This window comes from Macaca nemestrina, chromosome 17 (assembly GCF_043159975.1).
Source record: "Macaca nemestrina isolate mMacNem1 chromosome 17, mMacNem.hap1, whole genome shotgun sequence".
In the NCBI taxonomy this organism is placed as follows: domain Eukaryota; kingdom Metazoa; phylum Chordata; class Mammalia; order Primates; family Cercopithecidae; genus Macaca; species Macaca nemestrina.
The window spans coordinates 83219881-83241302 of record NC_092141.1 but is presented as its reverse complement, the minus strand read 5'-3'; the positions used below and the strand labels follow the sequence as shown (position 1 = coordinate 83241302).

Genomic DNA, 21422 nt, shown 5'->3' with positions numbered 1-21422 from the left:
GGTACACCCACAGGATGCAATTATTAACAGGCAGGGGGCGGTAGTGTATGAAACATGAAACTATCTCCAAGGTATACACAATGAAAAACATCAAGTACAGACTAGTATGTAAAGTGTGCAAAAATAAAGAGTGAAGAAGAGAGAGATGTGTTTCCTTGCATGTGCAGAGACTAGCTCCAAAGGCAGACATAGGAGAGGGAGGGAGAGGAGGAAGTGCAGGCAGAGGTGAGAGGAAGGCATTTTCTTTTTTGCACTCTTTAGATTCTATTCCGAGGGCATGTATTATCACTACTCAATTTAAAAATAAAGTGCATGGCCGGGCGCGCGGGTGGCTCATGCCTGTAATCCCAGCACTTTGGGAGGCCGAGGTGGGTGGATCACCTGAGGTCAGAGTTCAAGACCAGCCTGGTCAACATAGTGAGGCACCATTTCTGCTAAAAATAAAAAATTAGCCAGGCATGGTGGCAGGCGTCTGTAGTCCCAGCTACTCGGGAGGCTGAGGCAGGAGAATTGCTTGAACCCAGGAGGCGGAGGTTGCAGTGAACCGAGATCGTGCCATTGCACTCCAGCCTGGGCAACAAGAGTGAAACTCTGTCTCAAAATAAAATGTGTTAAAGGAAATGTCCCCAGGGATTCTGATGGGGAACCAGGGAACAGTTACTGCCTCTCCCTTCCCTCCCCTCCCCTCCCCAGTGTCTGGCTGGTGGGTACCTGCCCATCCGTGGATGCTGAGAAGCACTCGGTGCCCGTCTTCGACTGCAGCCAGATGGTGCCATACACAGGGTCTCGGTGGCTGAACTCAATGGTGGATAGCTCCGCCACCAGGCTGCCCTTTCGGGTGTCCCAGCAGGCTGGTGAGGAAGGAGATGAAAGAGTGGAGGGGGGCACAGGCTTCCTTCCCTGGGGCAGGGAGCAGGGGAGAGAGGGGGACTGCTGCTTCTGGTTTGGCAGATCCGTGGTGTTTTAGAATCATGGCTTGGTTCCAATCAGCCTGAGTTTCCTACCACCCCCACAGACTCTCTGGAGAGACTCCCGGAGTGCGAGCTTCATTCAGTTCCTTCAGCCCCTCCCTACCCAACACTCGGCCCTGGGAAAGCCTCTGGGGATAGCATAGGCATAGTGGCAGGGGAACACATGAGGGTGGTCAGGGAAGGCCTCCTGGAGGAAGTGACAGGTAGCTGAGATGGAAGATAAGCCTCAAGGTGGAGGGAGCCAGGCGGGAGGAAAGCCGAGTCCCTACCGCAGGGAAGAGCACGTGGAAGGGCCCCATGTAGGTGACTCTCTCTGCTGCATTAGTTCTTTCCCTTTTATCCTTTATACCTCTGCTGCCTCTGCTGGAAAGAAACTCACAGAGGAGCTTCAGCCTTTACTGTGATCTGTTATTAGTGCTTTGCCAAGAAAGACAGGAAGGTTATCCGTCCTCTGTCCTGTTAGATTTCATTTCCATTTTCCCATGAATGCACAATGAGGGCTCACCCTGTCACTCAGAGCTGTTTCTAGGAAAGGCCGTTTTGTAAAATAACAAAAGTACTTAGTTCATAAGCTTTGACTTAGTATTTCTCCAAGTCCAAGGCATTTGCCCCTGAACTAAGCTGGCCCAGAAACATGTTTCCTTAGATAAGCCTGCTCAGCCAAGTACAGTGGCTCATGCCTGTAATCCTAGCACATTAGGAGGCTGAGGCAAAAGGATTGCTTGAGCCCAGGAATCCAATACCAGCTTGGGCAACATAGTGAGATCCCGTCTCTACAAAAAATTTAAAAACTAGCTGGGCATGGTGGCACTCGCCTGTAGTTCCCGCTACTCGGGAGGCTGAGGTGGGAGAATTGCTTGAGCCTGGGAGGTTGAGGCTGCAGTGAGCCATGATCGTGCCACTGCACTCCAGCCTGGGTGACAGAGCAAGACCCTGTCTCAAAAAATAAAAATAAGCCAGGTGTGGTGGCTCACACCTGTAATCCCAGCACTTTGGGAGGTTGAGGCAGGTGGATCACTTGATGTCAGGAGTTCAAGACCAGCCTGGCCAACATAGTGAAACCCCATCTCTACTAAAAATACAAAAAAATTAGCTGGGCATGGTGGTGGGCACTTGTAATCCCAGCTTCTCAGGAGGCTGAGGCATGAGAATCGCTCGCGCCTGGGAGGCGGAGGTTGCAGTGAGCTGAGATCACATCACTGCACTCCAGTCTGTGCAACAAAGCAAGACTGTCTCAAAAACAAAACAAAACATAAAAATAAATAAAAATAAAAGATAAGCCTGCTCTGCTTTGGCAAAGCAGTGCTCAAGGGTAGGTCCCACTGGGTCCTACATGGTCCCTAGAGGGGCCCTTCTTGGAGCAGTGGAGCGCCAGAGTCTGGGCTGGTATGAGCCGGCATGAAAAACCACGGAAAGAGGTTATGAATAATGAGTGAGGCAAGGCTCCTGAATTAATCATGGCAAAGTGGCTCTGCTTCGGTCTGTTAGAGCTCTGGCACCCAGATAATTTGGCAGGGACGTTTATGGGAGCCCAGGTCTATTCCATAATCTGAAAGCTCCCTTGAGCAGGAGGCAGCAGGTCTGAGAGGGAGATCCGGGCCTCAGGAAGCAGCTGACAACAGAGTTTCGGAGGAGGAGTTTCTCAGCATCCTGGCTCCCACTCCCAAAGAAGAAGCAAAAGTATAAGAACATACAGAGGGCCAGGCGCGGTGGCTCACGTCTGTAATCCCAGCACTTTGGGAGGCCGAGGCAGGCAGATCACGAGGTCAGGAGATGGAGACCACCCTGGCTAACACGGTGAAACCCCATCTCTACTAAAAATACAAAAAATTAGCCGGACGCAGTGGCGGCCACCTGTAGTCCCAGCTACTGGGGAGGCTGAGGCAGGAGAATGGCGTTAACCCAGGAGGCGGAGCTTGCAGTGAGCCGAGATAGCGCCACTGCACTCCAGCCTGGGTGACAGAGCAAGATTCTGTCTCAAAAAAAAAAAAAAAAAAAAAAAAAAAAAGAACATACAGAGGGGGAGGGGTGGGGAATGTTTTTCATGCCCAGGGTCAAGACTGGCCTGGGTGTAGTCATGGGTTGGATGTCTGATGACTCCAGGGTCAAGGGAACAGAGCAAGTAGGGACATTCAGAGCCAATCCAGTTAGGTGACTTCTGATCTCACTAGAGATTAAAAAAAGCAGTTTGGGCCGGGTTCAGTGGCTCACGCCTGTAATCCCAGCACTTTGGGAGGTCAAGGTGGGTGGGTCACTTGAGGCCAGGAGTTTGAGACCAGCCTGGCTAACATAGCAAAACTCCATTTCTATTAAAAATACAAAAATTGACCAGGCGTGTCAGCATGCACCAGCCACTGGGGAGGCTGAGGCAGGAGGATCTCTTGAACCCAGGAGGCGGAGGTTGCAGTGAGCTGAGATCGCATCACCGTAGTCTAGCCTGGGTGACAGAGCGAGATTCTGTCTCAAAAAAAAAAAAAAAAAGGCTAGGCGTAGCAGTGGCTCATGCCTGTAATCCCAGCACTTTGGGAGGCAGAGGCAGGCAGATCACGAGGTCAGGGGTTTAGACCATACTGGCTAACACAGTGAAACCCCATCTCTACTAAAAAAAAATACCAAAAATTAGCTGGGCGTGGTGGCGAGCACCTGTAGTCCCAACTATTTGGGAGGCTGAAGTAGGAGAATTGCATGAACTCAGGAGGTGGAGCTTGCGGTGAGCCAAGATCGGGCCACTGCACTCCAGCCTGGGTGACACAGCAAGATTCCATCTCAAGGAAAAAAAAAAAAATCAGTTTTCCAGGTGTGCCATCAGCAAAATCCATGAAGTAAGGACCTCCAAAAATTCTCTCCTCCATAATAGCAGTGAGAAAACTGGCAAAAATGGTCACAATCAACTTTTTCAGAACTCTGGAAATTAGCCAGAGGCTTAGGGCAGTCGGGAGAATGTTTATTCAAGAAAAACAGTAGAATCTTGGTAAAAACAGTGGCATTTTCACTTGCCCTAGTTAAGAATGCACACTCTGCAGTTCCGTGGTGGCCTTGAAAATTCACATCCTGCACTCCCGATGAAAAACAGTAGCCTGGCGCCACAAGAGGGAGCAGAATGGGCTGGAGCTCCTTTCAAGTCTCATGCCCAAAGAACTGTCATTATCTCAGTGTCTCCTGGTTCCCTGATAAGGCTCCTCTTGCAGGTTGGCTGTAATTGACTTGGTTCAGCCTTTGCCTGGTGTGAAAAGTCTTTTCATCAGGGTGTAATTGCAGGCAACTGACTAACTTTGCAGCTTCCTGAGGCAGTGGATAACAGTGGGGCAAGGAATAAACCGATGAAAAAGCTTAAAAGGAAAAGCTGGGCCGGGTACAGTGGCTCACGCCTGTACTTTGGAAGGCTGAGGCAGCACTGCTTGAGGCCAGGAGTTCACAACCTACCTGTTCAACATAGCAAGACCCTGTCCCTATTTTTCTTTCTCTCTCTCTCTCTCTCTCTCTCTCTTTCTCTTTCGAGGCAAGATCTCACTAAGCTGCCCAGGCTAGTTTCAAACTCCTGAACTCAGGCGATCCTCTTGCCTCAGCCTCCCAAAGTGTTAGGATTACAGACGTGAGCCACTGTGCTCAGCCTCTATTAAATTTAAACAACAACAGTAGATAAATACAAGGAAAAGCTGAAGCATGATGTGTCCACGGGGCTTTGAAAAGATCTGACGTATTCCTGGGAGTCTAGAAAGTCACAAGCATGGATAGTGCTGGGTGCACGCCCAGAGCTGTGTCATGCTCAGGAAAGCTGATAAAGCCCTAAACTCTCGTCTCTGGCTGACCTCATCTCTGCACAGACACTAAGGCAGAGTTGACAACTGCCTGGCTGAGTGTGAAGGCATGCTCACACACGCACACAGAGCCCCTTGGCAGAGAAGGGGAGATTTTTTGGTGACAAATGCTTAAGGAAATCTTTGTCCAATCATTAACTAATCACTAAGCTAAGCAGAGACTATAAGTGGTCACACGTGACAGAGAATACAGACTTTCCAGAACTAGCTAAGAAAATTCATTAATGAAACAAAGAACAACTACAACAAACAGCAACAGCACAAGCTCTGGGAGGTGTGTCAATCTGATTTGTAAAGTTGCCACATTAAATCATACAAAAAGTATAGTTTTTAATAAAAAAAAGTTATAAGACATGCCAAGAAATACAAATGTGTGGCCCAAACCCAGGAATAAAAAAGCAATAAATAGAGACTGTCCCCAAGGAGCCCAGATGTTGGACTAACTAGACAAAGGCCTCACATCAGCCGTGCTAAACATGTTCAAAGAAGTAAAGGAAGTCACATTGAAAGAACTAAAGAAAAGCCTGAGATGATATGTCACCAAATAAAAATTACAAATAGACAAAAATTATTATCATTATTATTTTTGAAGACAGAGTTTCGCTTTGTTGCCCAGCCTGGAGTGCAGGGGCACGATCTCAGCTTACTGCAACCTCCGCCTCCTGGGTTCAAGCAATTCTCTTGCCTCAGCCTCCCAAGTAGCTGAGATTGCAGCCACACTCCACCACACCTGGCTCTTTTTTTTTTTTTTTTTTTTTTTTTTGTATTTTAGTAGAGACAGGGTTTGACCATATTGCCCACACTGGTCTTGAACTCCTGAGTTCAGGTAATCCTCCCACCTCAGCCTCCCGAAGTGCTAGGATTACAGGCACGAGCCACCACATCCGAACAAGACAGATATTATTTTTGAAAGAAAGAACAAAATAGAAATTTTGGAGTCATTAACCAAAATAAAAATATAGTAGAGAAGCTACAGGATGGCATATTTGAGCAGGCAGAAGAATCACTGAATGTGAAGATGGGCCAATTGAGATTATGTAGTCTGAGGAAGCGAAGCAAAAGAGAACAAAGAAAAACAGAGTCTAAAGACCTATGGGACACCATCAAGCATGCCAACATACACATAATGGAAGTCACAGAAGGAGAGGAGAGACAGAAAGGGTAGGAAAGAATATTTGAATAAATAATGGTTGTAAATATTCCATATTTGATTTTTTTTTTTTTTTTTGAGACAGAGTCTTGCTCTGTCGCCCAGGCTGGAGTGCAGTGGCATGATCTAGGCTCACTGCAAGCTCCACCTCCCGGGTTCATGCCATTCTCCTGCCTCAGCCTCCCAAGTAGCTGGGACTACAGGCGCCCACCACCACACCTAGCTAATTTCTTGTATTTTTAGTAGAGATGGGGTTTCACCATGTTAGCCAGGATGGTCTTGATCTCCTGACCTCATGATCTGCCTGCCTCGGCCTCCCAAAGTGCTGGGATTACAGGCATGAGCCACCGTGCCCGGCCCATATTTGATTTGTTTTAAAAAAAATCTACACATCCAAGAAACTCAATGAATTCCAAGTGGCATAAACTCAAAGATATCCATACCTAGAAACATCATAATCAAAGCTGAAGCCAGAGACTCTTGAAAGCAGCAAGAGAAAAATGACTCATAATATACACGGGATCACCAATAAGATCAACAGCTGAAGTTGGGTGCAGTGGCTCATGCCTGAAATCCCAGCACCTTGGGAGGCCAAGGTGGGAGAATTGCTTGAAGCCAGGAGTTCGAGACCAGCCTGGGCAACATAGCAAGACCCCATCTCTACAAAAATTAAAAAATAAAAAAGTAGTTGGGTGTGGTGACATGCACCTGTCGTCCCAGCTACTCAGGAGGCTGAAGTGGGAGGATTGCTTGAGCCCAGGGGTTTGAGGCTGTAGTGAGCTATGATCATGGCACTGCACCCCAGCTTGGGTGACAGAGTGAGACCTTGTCTCTAAAAAAAAAAAAAAGAAAGAAAAGGAAAAAAAAGAAATGATAAGGGAATTAAAATGGTACACTAGAAAATATGTAACACAAAAGAAGGCAGTTATGGAGAAAGAACAAAAAGATTTAAGACATATAGAAAAAAAGCAAAATGGCGGATGTAAACTGTATCAGTAATTAAATTAATATAAATAGATTAAACTCTCCACTTAAAACCAGAGATTGACAGAATAGATTAAAAGGAAAAAAACCATGATCCGGGCTGGGCACGGTGGTGCACGCCTGTCATCCCAGCACTTTGGGAGGCCGAGGTGGGCACATCGCTTGAGGCCAGGAGTTTGAGATCAACTTGGCCAACGTGGTAAAACCTCATCTCAAAAATACAAAAATTAGCTGGGTGTGGTGGCCGGCACCTGTAATCCCAGCTACTTGGGAGGCTGAGGCAGGAGAATCACTTGAACCCAGGAGGCAGAGGTTGCAGTGAGCTGAGATCACACCACTGCACTCCAGCCTGGGTGACAGAGTGAGATTCTGTCTCAAAAAACAAACAAACAAACAAAAAATCTATGATTCATCTGTATGCCAGCTACATGTAATCTACAAGAGATATACTTTATTTATTTATTTACTTTTTATTTTTTTGGGATGGAGTCTCGCTCTGTCACCCAGGCTGGAGTTCAGTGGCAGGATCTCGACTCACTGCAATCTCAGCCTCCCGGGTTCAAGCAATTCTCATGCCTTAGCCTCCCAAGTAGCTGGGATTACAGGTGCATGTCACCACACCTGGCTACAAGAGACATACTTTCGATTCGAGGAGGCAAACAGGTTAAAAGTAAAAGGATGGGGAAAGATATACCATGCAAACGGTAACCAAACAGAGCTGGAGTGCCTGTCTCAAAGACAGACAGACTTTGAGATGAAAAATGCTACTAGAGACAAATAAAGACATTACATACTGATAAAAGGTTAATTCACTACGAAAACTTAAGAATTATAAACATGTGCATGTACCTAATAACACAGCCTTAACATACAGGAAGCAAAACCTGACAAAATTGAAGGAGAAATAGACAAGTCAACAATAACAATGGCAGATGTCAGTATCCTTCCTTCAATAATAGACATAGCTACTAGGTGAAAGATCAACAAGGAAATAGAAGTCCTGACCAGCACTATAGACAAGACCTCCTGGACATCTATAGAAAACTCCACCGGACAATAAGCAGAATATAGTCTTCTCGAGTGCTCATGGAACATTCTCCAGGATAGACAATATGCTAGGCCATAGAACAAGTCTCAATAAATTTTAAAAGATTGAAATCAGGCCAGGCATGGTGGTTCATCCCAGCACTTTGGGAGGCCAGCCAAAGCAGGTGGATTGCTTGAGCCCAGGAGTTTAAGACCAGCGTGGGCAGCATGATGAAACCTTGTGACTACAAAAACTACAAAAATTAGCCGAGCGTGGTGGCACACGCCTGTAGTCCCAGCTACTCGGGAGGCTGAGGTGGAGGGATGGCTTGGGCCCAGGAGGTCGAGGCTGCAATAAGCCGTGATTGCACCACTGCACTCCATCCTGGGCAACAGAGTAAAACTCCGTCTCAAGAAAAAAAAAAAGAAAAAAGAAAAAGAAAAGAAAATGATTATAAGGGAATACTGTGAACAATTATATGTCAACAAACTAGACAACTTGATGAAATGGAAAAGTTCCTAGAAAGCCAGAAACTACCAAAACCAATAAAAGAAGAAACAGAAAATGTGAAGAGGATCTATAACAAGTAAAGGGACGGAATTGTAACTTTTAAGCTTCCAATAAAGAAAAGCCAGGGACCAGATGGCTTCACTGATGAGTTCTACCAAACATTTCGAGAATTAATACCGGCCAGGCATGGTGGTGCATGCTGGTAATCCCAGCACTTTGGAAGGCCAAGGAGGGAGGATCACTTGAGGTCAGGAATTCGAGACCAGTCTGGCCAACATGGTGAAACGCTAACTCTACTGAAAAAAGACAAAAATTAGCCAGGCGTGGTGACATGAGACTAATCCCAGCTACTTGGGAGGCTGAGGCAGGGGAATCACTTGAATCCGAGAGGTGGAGGCTGCAGTGAGCCGAGATCGCGCCCCTGCACTCCAGTCTGGGTGAGGCAGCAGGATTGGCTCTGACTAAGAGCCTGGGTCCCGACCAGGCGCAGTGGCTCACACCTGTAATCCCAGCGCTATGGGAGGCCCAGGTGGGTGAATCAACTGAGGTCAGGAGTGCGAGACCAGCCTGGCCAACATGGTGAAACCCCGTCTCTACTAAAAATAACAAAAACATTAGTCAGGCGTGGTGGTGGGCACCTGTAATCTCAGTGACTCAGGAGGTTGAGGCAGGAGAATCGCTTGAACCCAGGAGGCAGAGGTTGCAGTGAGCCGAAATTGCACCACTGCACTCCAGCCTGGGCAACAGGAGTGAAATTCCATCTTAAAAACAAAAAACAAAAGACAAAAAAAGCCTGGGTCCCTCCTTACCTATCTGTCCATTGTAGCAGCCACCCAGGAGCACGTGGGAATCTTTGGGGTTGAACTCCAAGGTAACAAGTGGAGATGATGGCTTCAGAGCAAGTTCAGGCTTATTGGGGTTTTCTATAAAGCAGAAAAAAAAATATCCCATCAGGCCTGGAAAGAAAAGGACAGGATCAACAAGTTTCACCCCTTCTGCAGGTGGGTAGTGGGGACATGGTGGCAGGGGGGGAAGCCTGGAAGCCCCTCCAGTCTTTCTCCAGGCTGCACCCCCTGGTCCACCTTGGCCAGAATCTGGCATTCTTTTTTTTTTTTTTTTTTTTTTTTGAGACAGAGTCTGGCTCTGCCGCCCAGGCTGGAGTGCAGTGGCCGGATCTCAGCTCACTGCAAGCTCCGCCTCCCGGGTTTACGCCATTCTCCTGCCTCAGCCTCCCGAGTAGCTGGGACTACAGGCGCCCGCCACCGCGCCCGGCTAGTTTTTTTTTTTGTATTTTTTAGCAGAGACGGGGTTTCACCGTGTTAGCCAGGATGGTCTCGATCTCCTGACCTCGTGATCCGCCCGTCTCGGCCTCCCAAAGTGCTGGGATTACAGGCTTGAGCCACCGCGCCCGGCCAAGAATCTGGCATTCTTGACCTAGGGGCTTTGCTGATGGTTTTTATTTTCGGTGAACAGGATTGGGGTGTGCCTATGTGTGTGATAATTATATTTCTAGTCCAATTCCCGGGTTTTGTGTCAAACGAGGTTTTGATACTAAGGTTTTTATGTAAAGTCAGCTCTCTGCCAGTTTCTTCAAACCAGGTGTGTGGACTGCAGATAACGACGGAGTCCACCCCATGGGGCTGCTGCCAGAACTCACTGAGCTGCTGGGGTGTCGGGCGTTAGCTCTGTGCCTGGCACCTACACGTTTATTTTAATAATGCTGCCAACGAAGGGAAGCTGGAGAGCGTGAAGCCACCACCACCCTCTCCCTGCCTGTGTCTTGCCAGCCCTTCTGTAGACAATGGTTTGTGCTAATAAAGGGACACGCTGCTCCTGCAGGCCATGAATTAAAGGCAAGTGTCAGGACAGACGGGACAAAGGCCCAAGTTCCATTCCACTGCCCCTGAGTCCCTTCTCAGTCTGCTGGGCACTCTTTCCATATACTCTTTTTTGTTGTTGTTGTTGAGACAGAGTCTCACTCTGTCTGTCACCCAGGATGGAGTGCAGCGGCATGATCTCGGCTCACTGCAACCTCTGACTCCTGGGTTCAAGCGATTCTCCTGCCTCAGTCTCCCAAGTAGCTGGGATTACAGGCACCCACCACCAAGCACAGCTAATTTTTGTAATTTTAGTAGAGACGGGGTTTCATCATGTTAGCCAGGCTGGTCTTGAACTCCTGACCTCAGGTGATCCACCCGCCTTGGCCTCCCAAAGTGCTGGGATTACAGGCATGGGCCACCGTGCCCGGCCTAATATGCTCTTTAGGAGCTAAGAATTGAGATCCCATGGGGTCAGGTCTTCATGCCTCGAACTAAGAATCTGGGAAACCAGACAAGGGAGGAAGGAGAAGAGTGGCTTCCTCCTCGACTGTGGGCCCCTCCCTTGAGGTACCAACCCCGTGAGTGTCCTTGACCTCCTCCCCCTCCCTCCCACTCCTCGGCTTGTGCTGGTCCCAGCCCTCAGTCCTCCCAGGACCCTGCTGCTTCTCACCCAGGTCCCAGATGTATGAATCGCTGCTCATGCCCACAGGCGCCCGCTGAAAATCCAAGCAGCAGTATGCCACTGCCAACTTCCTGTTGCCATCAGGGTGCCAGGAGAGGTGTGTGGCAGCCCTCTTTATTTCCTGGGGGTCCCTGCAGGGGAGAGGGAAGAGAGCAAAAGGCGGAATGTGAGGATCCCCAATTTCTCCTTTTTTTTTTTTTTTGTCAGATGGAGTCTTGCTCTGTCCCCCAGGCAGTGGCATAATCTCAGCTCCCGCAACCTCTGCCTCCTGGGTTCAAGCGATTTTCCTGCCTCAGCCTCCCGAGTAGCTGGGATTACAGGCGCCTCCCACTACACACAGCTAATTTTTGTATTTTTAGTAGAGACGGGGTTTTTTTTTTTTTTTTTTTTTTGAGACGGAGTCTTGCTCTGTCACCCAGGCTGGAGTGCAGTGGCCGGATCTCAGCTCACTGCAAGCTCCTCCTCTCGGGTTAACGCCATTCTCCTGCCTCAGCCTCCCGAGTAGCTGGGACTACAGGCACCCGCCACTTCGCCCGGCTAGTTTTTTGTATTTTTTAGTAGAGACGGGGTTTCACCGTATTAGCCAGGATGGTCTCGATCTCCTGACCTCATGATCCGCCCGTCTCGGCCTCCCAAAGTACTGGGATTACAGGCTTGAGCCACCGCGCCCGGCGGGACGGGGTTTTTACCGTGTTTCCTAGGCTGGTCTCAAACTCCTGACCGCAGATGATCCACCCACTTCGGCCTCCCAAAGTGCTAAGATTATAGGCATGAGCCACCACGTCCGGCCCCTTGAATGATTTCTAATGCATCATCCTGCTCCGTTGGTCCATATATGAGGTCAGAGCCCAGCAGGGCTGGAGGGCAACAGGAAGGGCAGCCTCTGTCCCGCTGTGCCCTCTCCTGCACACCCCTTGCTGACAGCCATTGGCCCTGCTTGCACACCATGAGTCAGCCCTGCCTCAGAAGAATTCTTTCTTGCTGTGCTGGGACTGGGCTAGGTCCTTCCCAGGCCCCTCAGTCAGCCGTGGTAGTGAAATTCCCCAGAGTTGGGATCTGAGGCAAGTCATTTCCAAAACACCTTTCACTCCTCTAGCCCTGCATCACCCAGACCCAAGGTCTGACCCCTGCCCCAGGTCCAGAGGCTTCCCCTCCACATTCCCCCGGCACCTCCCACTGCCCTGTTCCAGCCTCCTGCTCATCTCCACTCATCTGAGAGGACAGCCTTGCTTTTTTCTTCATGGTCAAAACTGAGGCCACAGAGCACGGTCCTTCCCACTTCCACCCACTTTCCGCAACTCCTTCCACCAGTCTTCAAGGCCGAGGAGTCCCTCTTCCCCAGTCCTCTCCCCATCCCTGTCCCCAAGCTCTCCTTCCTATCAGCTTCTTTTTTTTTTTTTTTTTTTTTTTTTTTTTGAGACAGAGTCTCGCTCTGCCGCCCAGGCTGGAGTGCAGTGGCCGGATCTCAGCTCACTGCAAGCTCCGCCTCCCGGGTTCATGCCATTCTCCTGCCTCAGCCTCCCGAGTAGCTGGGACTACAGGTGCCCACCACCTCGTCCGGCTAGTTTTTTTGTATTTTTTAGTAGAGACGGCGTTTCACCGTGTCAGCCAGGATGGTCTCGATCTCCTGACCTCGTGATCCGCCCGTCTCGGCCTCCCAAAGTGCTGGGATTACAGGCTTGAGCCACCGTGCCCGGCCTATCAGCTTCTTTTGGACACCCTACAAAGGTGCTCTGGGATGGGGTATTCAATTCCCAGGGCTGCTGCAATGAGGTCCCACAAACTGGGTGGCTTCAAATAACAGAAACTGATTCTCTCACAGTTCCGGACACCAGAAGTCCAAAATCACAGATATTCTCCTCACATCAAGCATGTAAACATACATATACATATATATATATACACACACATACACATATGCATATATTTATACACATATGCAGATGCTCCTTGACTAATCATGTTGGCTACATCTGATAAATCCATAGTACGTTGGAAATATCAGGAGCTGAAAATGCATTGAATACATCTAACCGACCCAGCATCACATCTTAGTTGAGCCTACATGCTCAGAACACTTATATTAGCCTAGAGCTGGGCAAAATCACCTAACACAAAGCTTATTTTATAATAAAAAGGTGAACAGCTCATGTAATTTTCTGAATACTGTACTGATGGCAAAAACCAGAATGGTTGTACGGGTACCTGAAGTACGGTTTCTACTGGATTTCTATTGCTTTTGCACTCTTGCAAAGTCAAAAAATGGTTTAAGTTGGGGACTGCCACAAAAAGTGGCACTCTGCACACCCTGTTCTGCACCAGCTTTGTTTCCATACTGAATCCTGGAAATGACTCCATATCAGCACATAAGAACTTGCACTGCTCTTTCTTTTTTTTTTTTTTTTTTTTTTTTTTTTTGAGGGAGAGTCTCGCTCCATTGCCCAGGCTGGAGTGCAGTGGTGCGATCTCGGCTCACTGCAACCTCTGCCTCCCGGGTTCAAGTGATTCTCCTGCCTCAGCATCCTGAGTAGCTGGGATTACAGGCATGTGCCACCACACCCAGTTAATTTTTGTATTTTTAGTAGAGATGGGGTTTCGCCATATTGGCCAGGCTGGTCTCAAACTGACCTCAGGTGATGCGCCCCCAAAGTGCTGAGATTACAAGCGTGAGCCACCACGCCCAGACTGCCCCGCTCATTTTCCCAGCTGCATGGCATTCCGTCATGTGAGTGTACCAGAACTGCTAGAACCAGTCCCCTATAAATGGACTTAGCTTGTTCTAGTCTTTGGCTGGCACACATCCTCTGCAGTGAATATCCACACCTGCAGTGATTTCACACACACACACACATGCACACCCGTGGGATGAATCCCTCATGTCAAACTGCTATCCTCTGGGGTTATTCATGGATATACTGGCATGAGTGCAGGCCATAGCGGGGGCCTGTTCGCCCACAGTGCTGCTAGCTGCTCACGCTTTGTACTTGCACTTACTCTACACTGCAGGAACACGCTCCACTTGTACACAGATTGGCAATTTCACTTTCTCTGGAGTCTGTACTCCCTTTCCATCAGCCAGACCCGCCCCCAGAGCCGGGCCACTTCTCTGCTGGGCACCTTATCACCGTGTGGCTTATCAAGCCCAGAGCACAGAGAGTGCTGCACCCAGGGCATGCAGCAACTGGCAAGGAGTTGTCTTTGGGGGCGCCCCTGCATGGGGGTGACCGAGGGTGGCCAGACACCTGCCTGGCTATGGTGCTACCTGAAAACATTGATGGTTTTAGCTGAAGGGGCCTCCTCCATCACTTCCACGGCCTCCTCGTCGTTGAAATACTCTTCATAGATGTCAATGGCATTGTTCTGCTTGATGCAGTGCTCCATGATCTAGAGGGGACACGTCGGAAGTTCTCAGTGGTAAGGGGAGGTCCTTTCAGATTGCCCAGGCCTGCAATGGAGTCTGGGAGGGACAGGTCATAGCCAGGGGCCTTTTCCCATCCACTTAACCATGTGCTTTCAATGGGGGAATTTTCAATTGGTTCTTGGGGGTAAAATAATATTACTTTTTATGTACAAAGCATAGAAGTACAAGCAGCGCATGAACATGCGCTATGGCATTAACATTTGATGGGCCGGGTGCGGTGGCTCACGCCTGTAATCCCAGCACTTTGGAAGGCTGAAGCGGGCGGATCACTTGAGGCCAGGAGTTTGAGACCAGCCTGGCCAACATGGTGAAACCCCACCTCTACCAAAAATACAAAAGCAAATTAGCCAGGCATAGTGGCGGGTGCCTGTAATCCCAGCTACTTGGGAGGCTGTGGCAGGAGAATTGCTTGAGCCCGGGAGGTGGAGATTGCAGTGAGCCAAGATCACGCCACTGCACTCCAGCCTGGGTGACAGAACGAGACTCTGTCTCAATAACAACAACAGCAACATTTTATGGAGGTAGGAGGCCATTAGAAAAAACACGAGGGGCAATAATGAAAAAAAGGTTGAAGAACACCATGCTAGCCAAACAAAATTATTATTATTATTATTATTTTGAGACAGAGTCTTGCTCTGCCACCCAGGTTAGAGTGCAGGGGTGCGATCTGGGCTCACTGCAGCTTCTGTCTCTCAGGTTCAAGCAGTTCTCCTGCCTCGGCCTCCCGAGTAGCTGGGACTACAGGCATGCACCACCACACTTGGCTAATCTTTGCATTTTTTTTTTTTTTTTTGAGACGGAGTCTCGCTCTGTCGCCCGGGCTGGAGTGCAGTGGCCGGATCTCAGCTCCCTGCAAGCTCCGCCTCCCGGGTTTAGGCCATTCTTCTGCCTCAGCCTCCCGAGTAGCTGGGACTACAGGCGCCCGCCAACTCACCCGGCTAGTTTTTTGTATTTTTTTTAGTAGAGACGGGGTTTCACCATGTTAGCCAGGATGGTCTTGATCTCCTGACCTCGTGATCCACCCGTCTCAGCCTCCCAAAGTGCTGGGATTACAGGCTTGAGCCACTGCACCCGGCCTAATCTTTGCATTTTTAGTAGAGATGGGGTTTTGCTATGTTGGCTCAAACTCCTGAGTTCGAGTGATCTGCCTGCCTCGGCCTCCCAAAGTGCTGGGATTACAGGTGTGAGCCACCAAGCCCAGCCCAAACAAAATTATTAATCACTCACCATATATATGTATATATATAAAAGTGTGTGTGTATACATAAAATAATATATATATTTAATCACTCACCATATATATGTGTGTGTGTATATATATGTGTGTATATATATATATGGCACTCATCTCCTTCTTCCTGTCCTTGCAGACAGCTGGTTCCTCCACCCAGGATGCCCTCCCCTTTATCCCTTTATTGCAAATGTCCACCAAAGGACAACCAAGCCCTGCCACTTCTTCCTGATCCCTTCAGCAGGAGATTGACCCTGCCTCCTCATGGAGTAAAAGGACAAGTCACCCTTCTCTTTCAGCATTTCTTTCTTTTTGTGTTATCTGGTGATGTCTCTGTATTTGTCTTCGACCTCCAATGGACTGCAAACTCTTTGGGACAGGATGTATAAGAGATTCTTTTTCTTTTAATTTAAATTTAAAATTTGTTTTTCCTTAAAACAATTTTTTTTTGCACTGGCAATTATGTAGAACAATTATGTGAGATTCATTTTGCAACCTCTACTGTGCCTGGCAGAGGCTTGAAGCTCAGTCCGAATTTGTCAAATGAATGAATGATCCCTATTGGCTGCTGGGTGGGGCACCTTGGGGGTCACCTTTGCCCAAGGTCAAACTCCTCCTAATGCCTGGTCAGCCCTTGTACCTGCCTGCCTTCCCTGTTGGTCTGCGATTAGGACCTCTGCCTGCTCCCAGACAGAAGGCTCCTTGAGACAGCAGCTGGTCCCCTTCCCCCAGCATCCACACGAGCCTCACAGGGAGGGCCAGGCACAGCTGGGCACTGCCCCCCTCGGGGAGCTGCAGTGCTGGATGGGGCTTTCGCAGCTGGGGCGGGAGGAAGCCTTACAGAGCCGAGCTGCATGATGGCGTTCACGTAGTTCTCATCTTTCTCCACCTTCTTCCGGAAACGGATGGTCTGCTCCAGCTCCAGGGGGTTCACGTCCTTGGGCCAGCCCCCCTCGACATGGTTAACTCCCCGGGTCTCCATCTCAAACCGCTCTGTGTTGGCCTAAACAGAGAGCCGCAGGAGGGAATATGTCACCCTGGTATACTCCCAAACCCTCGGCCGCTTCTGCAATCCAGGTCCCATGCGGGCTCCCAGGGCTGGATGCTGAGGCGCCCTGGCCAAAGCCACAGTATTTTCAGATGCAGGCAAGGAAATTCCTGGTGCTCAGGTGGGCACAGGTAGCTGCAACAGCGCAACCCTGTGGAGCTAAGCAGCTTTGCAACTGGTAGCTGTGGTCATGAAAATCCAGTTTTGACCTTATCTGAATTCTAATGGACCAGAGAAGCCTGTCCATCTGCTCTGTGAGAATCCAAAGAAAAGGCGAATAATTGGCCAGGCACAGTGGCTCACTCCTGTAATCCCAATCCCAGCACTTTGGGAGGCCGAGGCAAGCAGATCACGAGGTCAGGAGATCAAGACCATTCTGGCTAACATGGTGAAACCCTGTCTCTACTAAAAATACAAAACATTAACCAGGCATGGTTGTGGGCACCTGTAGTCTAGCTACTCGGGAGGCTGAGGCAGGAGAATCGCTTGAACCTGGGAGGCAGAGGTTGCAGTGAGCCGAGATCATAACACTGTACTCCAGCCTGGGCGACAGAGTGAGACTCTGTCTCAAAAAAAAAAAAAAAAAAAAAAAAGAAAGAAAAGAAAAAGTGAATAGTGAATAGTCTTTCTTCACTCTATCATTAACAATGCCACCCTATCATTGACAATGTCAGTGTCACAGAAATTGAACGTTAAAACTCCGAGTTTGGATTTGCTTTGCCTGTCCTTTGTAGCAGGGAGGACAGTTTTACACGTGGGTCTCGCCACTTTCCCTTCTTTCCTTTCTTCTTCTTCTTTTTTTTTTTTTGAGACGGAGTCTCGCTCTGTCGCCCAGGCTGGAGTGCAGTGGCATGATCTCGACTCACTACAGCTTTTTGTTGTTGTTGTTGTTGTTGCCCAGGCTGGCATGCAATGGCGCAATCTCGGCTCACTGCAACCTTCGCCTCCCAGATTCAAGTGACTCTCCTGCTTCAGCCTCCTCAGTAGCTGGGATTACAGGTGCTCGCCATCATAGCCAGCTAATTTTTGTATTTTTAGTAGAGACGGGGTTTCACCATGTTGGCCAGGCTGGTCTCGAACTCCTGACCTCAGGTGATCCACTGGCTTCAGCCTCTGGAAGTGCTGGGATTACAGGCATGAGCCACTGCACCTGGCCAGTACAGCTTTGACTTCTCAGGCTGAAGGGATCCTCCTGCCTCAGCCTCCCAAGTAGCTGGGACTACAGGCGTGTACCACCACATGTGACTAATTTTTGTTTTTGTTTTTCTTCTGTAGAGACGGTGTTTCACCATGTTGCCCAGGCTGGTCTCAAACTCCTGAGCTGAAGTGATCCTCCCGCCTCTGCCTTCTTTTCACTTTATTTTAAAAAATTATTTATTTATTTATTTATTTTTAGAGACAGGGTCTTGCTCTGTTGCCCAAGCTGGAGTGCTGTGGTGCGATCACAACTCACTGCTGCTGTGAACTCCAGGGCTTAAGCAATCCTCCTGCCTCCACCTCCCAAGTAACTGGGACCACAGGTGTGAGCCACCACAACTGGCTAATTAAGAGAAAAAAAAAAAAGTGTAGACATGAAGTCTCACTATGTTGCCCAGGTTGGTCTCAAACTCGTGGCCTCAAGCGTCCTTTCACCTTGGTCTCCCAAAGTACTGGGATTACAGGCCTGAGCCAGCACGCCCAGCCCTTCCTATTTTTAAGAAATTGTGGCAAAATACATGTAACATAAAATGTACCACGTAACCATTTTAAAGCGTACACTGCAGCAGTGTTATCATACACAGGGCTGTGCAACCATCAACCCCGCCTCGTTCCAAAACTCTCACATCACCCAGAATGGAAACCCCATCCTCGTGAAGTCACTCCCATCTTCCTTTTTTTTTTTTTTTTTTTTTGAGACGGAGTCTCGCTCTGTCGCCCAGGCTGGAGTGCAGTGGCCAGATCTCAGCTCACTGCAAGCTCCGCCTCCCGGGTTCACGCCATTCTCCTGCCTCAGCCTTCCAAGTAGCTGGGACTACAGGCGCCCGCCACCTCGTCCGGCTAGTTTTTTGTATTTTTTTAGTAGAGACGGGGTTTCACTGTGTTAGCCAGGATGGTCTCCATCTCCCGACCTCGTGATCCGCCCGTCTCGGCCTCCCAAAGTGCTAGGATTACAGGCTTGAGCCACCGCGCCCGGCCTCCTTTCCATTTTTAAGCCAGCTCTCACAAAAGGTAAAAGTCTGGATCAGCACCATAGGAAAGGTTAAAAAAAAAAAAAAAAGTCTGGAAAAGGCAGAGCTGCTGGAAACGACAGGAGGGCTCCCCAGGGTGTGGCCCACATGGCGGCCATTCTGCTTATTGGCTACACCACGGCCACAGGCCTTCTCATCCCCGGGACAGCAGCTGGTCCTGGGAGAGTAGCACCTACTTCATCTGAACTCTGAGTCACTGAAACCACCCATACCCACCTGACTGTTGGACGTGTTTTGGCCAAATCAAGTGATTTGGTTACCGTTTTATCTCAGCAGTTGTCGACCTAATTAGGGTGAATCACTTAGTCCATAGAAACAGGGAACTCTCTGGCTTCTGAACACATGACCACGACCCTCCAGGTAAGTTCTCTTATCATGGAGGCCCCTCTGGCCGGAACTTTCTGTGGGACACTTCCCTTTTCTCAAGCTGGGTAGTTGCCTGTAGATATGAACCTCTGCTCCCTCAGAATATCTCTCCCAGGCTGGACACAGTGGCTCATGCCTGTATTCCCAGCACTTTGGGAGGCCAAGGCGGGAGGACTACTTGGGCCCAGGAGCTTGAGACCAGCCTGGGCAACATGGCAAAACCTCGTCTCTACAAGAATTACAAAAATTAGCCGGGCACGGTGGTGCACACCTGTAGTCCCAGTTTCCAGGGAGGCTGAGGTGGGAGGATCTATTGAATTCGGGAGGCGGAGGTTGCAGTGAGTCGAGATTGTGCCACTGCACTCCTGGAAGACAGAGTGAGACCCTGTTTAAAAATATATATATCTCCCAGCTACACCAAATATCCAAAACAACTCTGGTAAGTGTCTTCGAGGTGAAACAAGAGCTCTTGGGAGAGGGAACATTGTGATTTTCCCTCCCCTGGCTTGAGGAAGGCTGGTGCTGGGTCTTCTTCTGATCCTGGGCACTGCGTGGAACTCAGGAGGAGCCTCTAGCCTCACTTCCAGCTTCTCTACTTGGTCCACTCTAACTGGCTTTCAGGTGGACAAGGACCCCCGGAACCACTCACCTGCCCTAGCTGGCCGCCCTGCCTGGCCACACCTCACAGGCCGGGGCCCTTGGGGCAGGGACCCACCTCATGTTCCGACATGCTGACCGAACACTGGATGCCTGTGTCCACTGGGTTCCGCTCCACGAACTGCTCGGCCAGCTCAGGGTTGGGCATGATGTCGATGTTCAGCTCGGCCTGGCGGTCAGAGAAATTGCACTGCTTCCCGAACTCGCTGCGCTTCTTGACGTACACGTACACAATCTCCATGGTGCCGGCTGCTGGGGGGAAGAGGGAGGGTGTGGGTGAGGGACCCCACCGGCCCCTTTCCCATCTCCACAGGTCCCGCCGGGACAGCTCCAGGTTCTCAATCTGGTTGGGGCAGGAAGCAAGGGGTGCTAGGGAGATCCTAGGAATTTGTCCAGAAGCTGCATCTGCATTTTAAAAAATCCCGAGTGCCGACTATATGCTAAGCAGTACCCTATTTAGCTCGTGCAATTGTTCTCTGAGGAAGGCAATAAAAATCATCATTTCGGCCAAGCAAGGTGGCTCACAACTATAATCCCAGAACGTTGGGAGGCCAAGGCAGGGGGATCACCCGAGGTCAGGATTTCAAGACCAGCCTGGCCAACATGGTGAAACCCCATCTCTACAAAAATACAAAAATTAGCCGGGCATGGTGGCTCACACCTGTAATTCCAGCTACTCAGGAAGCTGAGGTGGGAGAATCACTTGAACCTGGGAGGAGAAGGTTGCAGTGAGCTGAGATTATGCCATTGCACTCCAGCCTGGGTGACAGAGCAAGACTCCATCTCAAAAAAAAAAAAAAAAATCACCATATTATTTGAGGGCGTTTGATGCTTAGATGCCCTCAGTGACTTGCCCAGGGCCCTATAGCTAATACATGCTGCAGCTGGCCTGAGCCGATTCCAAAACTCTTACCCACCAAATGATACAGTTTTTGTCTTTTGTTTTTAGGTTTTTTTCTTTCTTTTTTTTTTTTTTTTTAAGACAAAGGCTCGTTCTGTCACCCAGGCTGGAGGGCAGTGGTGTGCTCACAGCTCACTGCAGCCTCAACCCCTGGGCTCAAGTGATCTCCCACCTCAGCCTCCCAAGTAGCTGGACCACACCACAGGTGTGCAGCACCATACCTGGCTAAGTTTTGTATTGTTTTGTAGAGATGGGGTCTCGCCATTTTGCCCAGACTGGTCTTGAACTTCTGGGCTCAAGTGATCCATCTGCCTCAGCCTCCCAAAGTGCTGGGATTATAGGTATGAGCCACTGCACCCAGCACAATACGGTTTTCACTGAATCAGTGTTTACTGACAGGCAGGAGGAAATATTGATGGTGATGACGTTGGACTAAACTCCCTGACATGCTGGGCATGAAACACACAGGACAGATATGAGACCCCTGGGCCCCTTCTTAAACCCTTCCTCCCCAACCCAATGGCCCAACTCTCACCCAATTGTCCAAAAGGCTCATTGGTTGCCAGACTCTGGCCTCTACCACTCTCTGGGCGCCACCCTGGAAATCT

At 49.4% G+C, this 21422-nt stretch overlaps 1 protein-coding gene across 3 annotated transcripts in view; it reads right to left on the bottom strand.

Annotated features, from left to right (window-relative positions):
* LOC105469114 (dynein axonemal intermediate chain 2) overlaps nt 1-21422 on the bottom strand; it is a 43533-nt gene that overhangs the window by 15827 nt on the left and 6284 nt on the right. For 2 of the 3 annotated variants that reach the window (XM_071083535.1, XM_011719710.2), the window contains exons 2-7: nt 19972-20165; nt 16456-16617; nt 14225-14346; nt 10951-11093; nt 9270-9383; nt 712-851 (exon numbers count right to left, since the gene is read on the bottom strand). In XM_071083535.1, coding sequence (XP_070939636.1) covers nt 712-851; nt 9270-9383; nt 10951-11093; nt 14225-14346; nt 16456-16617; nt 19972-20154 — 864 coding nt within the window. In that variant the 5' untranslated portion in view covers nt 20155-20165. The remainder of the gene's footprint in view (nt 1-711; nt 852-9269; nt 9384-10950; nt 11094-14224; nt 14347-16455; nt 16618-19971; nt 20166-21422) is intronic. The other variant, XM_011719711.2, reaches the window with a different exon arrangement.